This window comes from Mustelus asterias, chromosome 8, assembly GCF_964213995.1.
Source record: "Mustelus asterias chromosome 8, sMusAst1.hap1.1, whole genome shotgun sequence".
In the NCBI taxonomy this organism is placed as follows: Eukaryota; Metazoa; Chordata; class Chondrichthyes; order Carcharhiniformes; family Triakidae; genus Mustelus; species Mustelus asterias.
This window is the reverse complement of record NC_135808.1, coordinates 33,750,428-33,758,914: the sequence shown is the minus strand read 5'-3', so window position 1 is coordinate 33,758,914 and position 8,487 is coordinate 33,750,428. Positions and strand designations below refer to the sequence as shown.

The 8,487-nt window shown below is 44.7% G+C and overlaps 1 protein-coding gene across 1 annotated transcript; it reads right to left on the bottom strand.

Moving 5' to 3' along the window:
• Window positions 1-6,704: 6,704 nt before the first annotated feature.
• LOC144497713 (uncharacterized) lies at window positions 6,705-7,676 on the bottom strand. The gene has a single exon (XM_078219153.1). The coding sequence runs from the start codon at window positions 7,674-7,676 to the stop codon at window positions 6,705-6,707; it is 972 nt and encodes a 323-aa protein (XP_078075279.1).
• Window positions 7,677-8,487: the final 811 nt, after the last annotated feature.

Below are 8,487 nucleotides of genomic sequence, written 5' to 3'. Positions count from 1 at the left end.
ACAACAATCCCCTGACCTACGTCACAATGTCAGCTAAACTGGATGCCACTGGTCATCGCTGGCTCGCAGGACTGTCCACCTACAACTTTAGCCTTAAGTATAGACCAGGCCGGCATAACCTTGACGCAGACTCATTGTCTCGACGTCCACATGACAGCATGACACCAGATGATGCATGGCAAGAAATCCCAGTTCCAGGAGTGCGGGCTCTCTGTCAGACTGTGTCGAGTAGCACACGAGCAGGACACTCCTATCCATGTGTGATCGAACAAATAGGAGCTCATGTGTCGGCAGTTCCCAAGGCTTTCTGTCATACCGTTACAGTAGTAGCTGATCAGCTGCCCACTTTCAGTCCTGATGTGGAGATGCCGGCGTTGGACTGGGGTAAACACAGTAAGAAGTTTAACAACACCAGGTTAAAGTCCAACAGGTTTATTTGGTAGCAAAAGCCACACAAGCTTTCGGAGCTCTAAGCCCCTTCTTCAGGTGAGTGGGAATTCTGTTCACAAACAGAGCATATAAAGACACAGACTCAATTTACATGAATAATGGTTGGAATGCGAATACTTACAACTAATCAAGTCTTTAAGAAACAAAACAATGTGAGTGGAGAGAGCATCAAGACAGGCTAAAAAGATGTGTATTGTCTCCAGACAAGACAGCCAGTGAAACTCTGCAGGTCCACGCAACTGTGGGAGTTACAAATAGTGTGACATGAACCCAATATCCCGGTTGAGGCCGTCCTCGTGTGTGCGGAACGTGGCTATCAGTTTCTGCTCAGCGACTCTGCGCTGTCGTGTGTCGCGAAGGCCGCCTTGGAGAACGCTTACACGAATATCAGAGGCCGAATGCCCGTGACCGCTGAAGTGCTCCCCAACAGGAAGAGAACAGTCTTGCCTGGTGATTGTCGAGCGGTGTTCATTCATCCGTTGTCGCAGCATCTGCATAGTTTCCCCAATGTACCATGCCTCGGGCCATCCTTTCTTGCAGCGTATCAGGCAGACAACGTTGGCCGAATTGCAAGAGTATGTACCGTGTACCTGGTGGATGGTGTTCTCACGTGAGATGATAGCATCTGTGTCGATGATCCGGCACGTCTTGCTGTGGACGTCTGCTTTGGCGTGTCAGCAGATGGGACCTCAACAACTTCCCACTTGCAGTATGTGTCTAAGATGAAGAAAGAGCTGCAAGCAGCCTATCAGTTGGCCCAAGCCACTTCCGCTAAAATGAACCAAAGTAACAAAGAGAGGTATGACCAGAGAGTGCGCTACCATTGCTTGAAGCCTGGGGATAGAGTCCTCATTCGAAACCTTGGCCTGAAAGGGAAACAGAAGCTTGCTGATCGGTGGAGTGCAAATCCTTATGTGGTTGAGAGTCAAATGTCTGATCTTCCTGTTTATCGTCTAAAGCCTGCAGATGGTTCGGGACCCATTAAGGTCATGCAGCGAAATCATATTTTGCCCCTGGGACAAGAGGTCCAATTGAGCGCTGAGGTTGACTCAAAGCCTACTCCCTCTCCAAGAGCCCTCAGGCGCAGAAAAGCAAAAGAAAGGAATCAAATTCCTGAGGTTGACAAAGATGACTCCGCAGCTGATGTGCCCCTGGGAGATCAAAACTCTTCAGACTCAGAGTCAGAGTATGGACATTACCCAGAGGACTTGATCATTGATAATCCGGAGCAGGATGTCATGCCCACAGAGTCCAATCCCCCCACAAATGCTACAGAAGTGACAGAAGTCGCAGCGAGCTCAGAATCTTCAGAAGGGCTACCTGTTGTGATAGAAGAGATAGTAACTGAGCAAAGGGAAGTAGAATCAGACCGTTCTGTTGAGGGCACTTACACTACAGACACATCTAACATAGCCAATCCAGAACCAGAGATAAGGAGATCACAGAGAGAGAGAAAGCCAGCAGACCGTTTCCATTATACAAAGCTGGGAGAGCCGTGTGCAAAGTCTGTAGTAGTAGGACATACAAGTGTTCACTTTTCACCCACTATTATACCAGACATCACACTATAAGGTGCATGGTGTAATTGGTTAACTGGGTCCTATGTCATGTACTTCAGCAAGGGGGCATGCTGTATTTTTGGTGGAGGGAGAATGTAAAGGACTGCGGAAAATTTGTGGGGAAGACGTTTACCAGTGTTCTTTGTCCCTTGTGGGTTTCAGTGTCCTGTTTGCCGGGCGGGTGCTGTGAACAGGATGCTGTTGGTTGAGTGATGTGGGCTGGGTCAATGGGATTGCTCTGGGGGCGGGAAGAAAAAAAAGACGCCAGGAAGTGAAGCAGCTGCAGAGCTGAGGAGGGAGTGTGCAGAAGAGGGACAGCCACGTTTTTTTGAAGAGAAGCTTTTCAGAGGCAGCAAAAAGTCAGTTCGAAGTGAATCTTTCTCAGGTAGAATTGCTTGGTTTTTCATGACTGCCGAGGAGGACAACCTTCAGCGCACAGGATCTGCATTACTACACAGATAGCTCGCGGCACCTCTGCCTCGTGTGGTTGCTCCATCATCTTCTCTCTCGTAGACCCGTCTGGACTGTGTGTGTGTCAGGGTTAAGTGAGTACTATCAGCCAGGAACGGTAACAGAATGTGGTTTTCTTCAGATGTGCACCAACGGATGGGCCCCAACGTTTAAAATTCAAAGTGCTTGGTGATATTCTGAACATTTCTCAGGTTGAAACGGTTAATTGGAAAATCTTCAGTTGGGATTCTTTACTTGTTTATGTCTGCTAATTATATTTGTTATTAAATTTTTGTTATTCCAATTACCTTGTTGTTCCAAACCTTTTCTCATTATAAGGTTTATCTCAATAACATTTTTGGAGGCACCGCGCTAAACATACTCAAATCCTTTTCATGCAAGCCTGTACTGGCATTTATGGGTAAACAGGAAATTTAGCCAGCTCACCATCAACTGCTAGGAATTCAGGATCCTGTAAATCGAACAGTTAAATAGTAGCCCCATATAGTGATCAACAGGGGGTTACACATAGAACAGTACAGCACAGAACAGGTCCTTTGGCCCACGATGTTGTGCCGAGCTTTATCTGAAACCAAGATCAAGCTATCCCACTCCCCATCATCCTGGTGTGCTCCATGTGCCTATCCAATAACCGCTTAAATGTTCCTAAAGTGTCTGACTCCACTATCACTGCAGGCAGTCCATTCCACACCCCAACCACTCTCTGCGTAAAGAACCTACCTCTGATATCCTTCCTATATCTCCCACCACGAACCCTATAGTTATGCCCCCTTGTAATAGCTCTATCCACCCGAGGAAATAGTCTTTGAACGTTCACTCTATCTATCCCCTTCATCATTTTATAAACCTCGATTCAGTCTCCCCTCAGCCTCCTCCGCTCCAGAGAGAACAGCCCTAGATCCCTCAACCTTTCCTCATAAGACCTACCCTCCAAACCAGGCAGCATCCTGGTAAATCTCCTCTGCACTCTTTCCAGCGCTTCCACATCCTTCTTATAGTGAGGTGACCAGAACTGCAAACAATATTCCAAATGTGGTCTCACCAAGGTCCTGTACAGTTGCAGCATAACCCCACGGCTCTTAAACTCCAACTCCCCTGTTAATAAAAGCTAACACACTATAGGCCTTCTTCACAGCTCTATCCACTTGAGTGGCAACCTTTAGAGATCTGTGGATATGGACCCCAAGATCTCTCTGTTCCTCCACAGTCTTCAGAACCCTACCTTTGACCCTGTAATCCACATTTAAATTAGTCCTACCAAAATGAATCACCTCACATTTATCAGGGTTTAACTCCATTTGCTATTTTTCAGCCCAGCTTTGCATCCTATCTATGTCTCTTTGCAGCCTACAACAGCCCTCCACCTCATCCACTACTCCACCAATCTTGGTGTCTTCAGCAAATTTACTGATCCACCCTTCAGCCCCCTCCTCTAAGTCATTAATAAAAATCACAAAGAGCAGAGGACCAAGCACTGATCCCTGTGGCACTCCGCGAGCAACCTGCCTCCAATCCGAAAATTTTCCATCCACCACCACCCTCTGTCTTCGATCAGATAGCTAGTTACCTGTCCAATCGGCCAACTTTCCCTCTATCCCACACCTCCTTACTTTCATCATAAGCCGACCATGGGGGGACCTTATCAAACGCCTTACTAAAATCCATGTATATGACATCAACTGCCCTACCTTCATCAACACACTTAGTTACCTCCTCAAAAAATTCTATCAAATTTGTGAGGCACGACTTGCCCTTCACGAATCCGTGCTGACTATTCCGGATTAATCCGCATCTTTCTAAATGGTCGTAAATCCCACCCCTAAGGACCTTTTCCATCAATTTACCAACCACCGAAATAAGACTAACCGGTCTATAATTACCAGGGTCATTTCTATTCCCTTTCTTAAACAGAGGAACAACATTCGCCACTCTCCAGTCCTCTGGCACCATCCCCGTGGACAGTGAGGACCCAAAGATCAAAGCCAAAGGCTCTGCAATCTCATCCCTTGCCTCCCAAAGAATCCTAGGATATATTTCATCAGGCCCAGGGGACTTAACGACCTTCAGTTTATTCAAAACTGCCAGGAATCCTCCCTCCGAACATCTATTTCCTCCAGCCTATTAGCCTGCAACACCTTCTCTTCCTCAAAAACATGGCCCCTCTCCTTGGTGAACACTGAAGAAAAGTATTCATTAATCACCTCGCCTATCTCTACTGACTCCATACACAAGTTCCCACTACTGTCCTTGACCGGCCCTAACCTCACCCTGGTCATTCTTTTATTCCTCACATAAGAGTAAAAAGCCTTGCGGTTTTCCTTGATCCGACCCGCCAAGGACTTCTCATGTCCCCTCCTAGCTCTCCTAAGCCCCTTTTTCAGCTCATTCCTTGCTAACTTGTAACCCTCAATCGAGCCAACTGAACCTTGTTTCCTCATCCCTACATAAGCTTCCCTTATCTTTGATTAAAGATAACTTTTTCATTGGTTAAAGGCTTTTAAAGTTCTGCTAGCCATGGTGTGGAGATGCCGGCGTTGGACTGGGGTAAGCACAGTAAGAAGTCTCACAACACCAGATTAAAGTCCAACAGATTTATTTGGCAGCACCACAACACCAGGTTAAAGTCCAACAGATGCCGCCAAATAAACCTGTTGGACTTTAACCTGGTGTTGTGAGACTTCTTGAAGTTCTGCTAGGTCAGAGAGTGGTTCTGTCTTTGCACTTAGCGGAAATGTGCAAACATTGTCCAAAATACTAGTGAAATAACAATGACATACAACAAAGAAAAGCAGATTTCCTGTCTATCCCAAGCATATGCCCACTCAGATCTTTATACACAGGCAAAAGAAAATCTTAAAATTCTAGCAAAGGCCTGGCTATAAATTTGTATAAAAAAGGAGGCAAATCTCAGCATGAGATAGTGTGGAATTCATATTCATCATAACCATGTTACTCACAATGACCATGCTGAAGAAATTAAGTGGGTAAGTTGCTCGTTATCACCAGTGTCAAAGAAACAGAATGTGCAATGGGGAAGTGAAGAACGTAGTAAGGAAAATTTTAAGACATTAGAGAAAGAAATTCCATACCTGTGGTGGTAGGAACTGCAGGACTTTTTCTAAAAATAGTTAACATCTCTTTAATATATCTTTTCTTTTCAATGATACACCACCTACTTTCTTTGTTCAATGCAGCCTCTCTGTTGCGTTCACAGCTTTGTCAGCAGTGAGCTGGGTCATAACATGTCATCCAGACATACTGTTCAAACTCTTACCCTACTATAAACAGCATTATCCTCTGCTTCAGCATCATGGTAAGTGAGTTTCTGAAGGGCGCAACAGCTTGTAGATCTATTTGTACAATTGGGGAATGTGGGATGAGAAGTAAAAGGTCACTGGGACAACTGAGCCATCTCTTTTACTTTATGTTGGATTTTTCTCTAAATTTGTTTTTTTCTTGAGTTCCCTTTCATCTTCCTTTCATGTCAATACATGGGGCATTTTCTTGTAAAGGAGAGGCATTGTAATAGTTTGTGTGTGCTAGAATAATACCTGGAAAGCTGCTTTTAGCATTTGTCATTGTGAAGACACTTTCCTCTGGAGATGCTTTGCCATTCTGCCTCTGTGGATGAAATAGTTAACAGCTGTCCTGAAAACTGCACATCTACAGTTTCTCTCACATATGGATACAGAGACAGCAAGCGAGGATGGATGTATCCGAAATATGAAAAATAGAAGCTACATTGGAAATGCTGCTGATCTCAGTACGATGATGGTGGGTTGGGGGTGGGCAGGATGGTATGGAGTGCTGTAGGGATATGAACGTATGGAGTGCTGTAGGGATATGAATGTGTCTTTATAAGCTCTGTTTGTGAACAGAATTCCCACTCACCTGAAGAAGGGGCTTAGAGCTTCGAAAGCTTGTGTGGCTTTTGCTACCAAATAAACCTGTTGGACTTTAACCTGGTGTTGTTAAACTTCTTACTGGGATATGAACCTCAGGACAATTCCTTGAAACTAGAGGTTGAGTATTTGAATTGGCTTCACCTTGTGAGGATGTGTTTGTGAGAGAAGGGAATTTGTTAATCAGTTTTGGTAGCTGTCGCACTGGAAGGGTTCCTAATGTTAGTTGATGCACCGGTGTATCTCTAGAGAGGAGTAGGTGAAGCAGTTCTGGCAGCTGGTGCACTGGAAATGTCTGTCACCTGTGTGGGTGTGCTGGTGTTTAGTTAGATCTGACAACTGTAAAACCTTTATTGCAGAACTCACACTTGAATGGTTTATCAGAGGTAGAGACACACTGGTGTTTCAGGAAGTATGAGGAGCTCAAGAAAGTTTTGTCACAAACTTCACACCTGAATGGTTTATCACCTGTGTGTATACACTGGTGTACCACAAGATATGCTGAACTGCAGAAATCTTTGTCACAAATCTCACATCTGAATGGTCTCTCATCTGTATGACCGCGCTGGTGTATATGTAGGTATGAAGAGTTGCAGAAGTCTTTGTCACAAACTTCACACTTGAATGGTCTCTCATCTGCGTGATTGCGCTGGTGTTGCAGGAGACTTTTGTTACGAAATTCACATTTGAATGGTCTTTCTCCTGTATGGATGCGTTGATGAACATGAAGGTATGATGAGTTGCAGAAAGTTTTTTTGCAAATTGCACACCAGAAGGGCTTTTTGTCTTTCTGAATGCATTTATGTAGCAGGAGGCCTGATGACTTCATAAAAGCTTTGCTACAAACTTTACACTTGAATGGTTTATCAGCTGTGTGGGTGCGCTGATGTTTCAGAAGTAATGATGAAAGTGTGAAAGCTTTGTCACAAGCCTCGCACCTGAAAGGTTTCTCACCTGTGTGGGTTCGCTGGTGTTCCAGTAGCCGTGATGATGTCACAAAAGCTTTGTCACAATAGTTGCACCTGAATGATTTTTCTCCAGTGTGAGTGCGGTGATGTTCCACAAGGTGTGACTGCTTCAAGGAGGCTTTCTCACAGACCTTGCACTTGAATGGTTTCTCACCCGTATGTATACGCCAGTGTTGCAGGAGAGTTGATGTTTGTGCAAAGGACTTCACGCACACTTCACATTTGAATGGTTTCTCACCTGTGTGAATGCGTAGATGTTCCACGAGGCCAGATGCCTGTGCAAATGCCCAGCCACACACATCACACTTGTATGGTTTCTCTCCCATGTAGCTGTCCTATGTTTTAACAGCCAAACTGAAACTCGAGATCCTCACATCTGAATTCCTATTTCCCTGTGCACATACACCTGTTAATCAGGAGGTTTAACAGTATGGAAATCTCTCACCCGTCACAGCCTTCCATCTGAGTGTGCTTCATGAAAATTGAATGGTTAAAACCTCTCACACACCTCTAACTTGAATTATTTCTCAAGTCTATGGGTACGCCAGGTGTTTTGCCACTGCTTTGACAACTTATTAATATTCAAACATTTTTTATACGTCTCTTCACCTGGAGCAAGTAAGCTCAAAGCATCAGGACTTTTGAAACATTGGTTTTGAAGGGATGCTCAACAGTGTTATTAGTTTTAATTCTGATAATGTATTGAAGTTCTCTTGCTTGAATGGATTTTCAGAAAATGGATTTATTGTAGAGCCATTCCTTGGATGATGATCTGAATGCACTTGCAATATCTGTCCTTATGTTTTCTCTACAGAATATGGTTTAATATAGTATGATCCTTCTGTAAGACAGTAAAAGAACATCATGGTTTTTCTCCTATCATCTCCCCTCTCTACTGAAGTGGCTCTCTCCTCCCAGAGAGGATTCTACTCTGAATGCCAGATAGTGATCGGCTTATTTGATGTTAGGTATACATGGGGAGGTAGTCAATTGGATTAGACACTGGCTCAATGGAAGAAGCCAGAGAGTGGTTGTGGAGGATTGCTTCTCTGAGTGGAGGCCTGTGACTAGTGGTGTGCCGCAGGGATCGGTGTTGGGTCCATTGTTGTTTGTCATCTATATCAATGATCTGGATGA

Coding starts and splice junctions, on each gene's coding strand:
- LOC144497713 (XM_078219153.1), bottom strand. CDS start 7,676: ATGGGAGAGAAACCATACAAGTGTGATGTGTGTGGCTGGGCATTTGCA.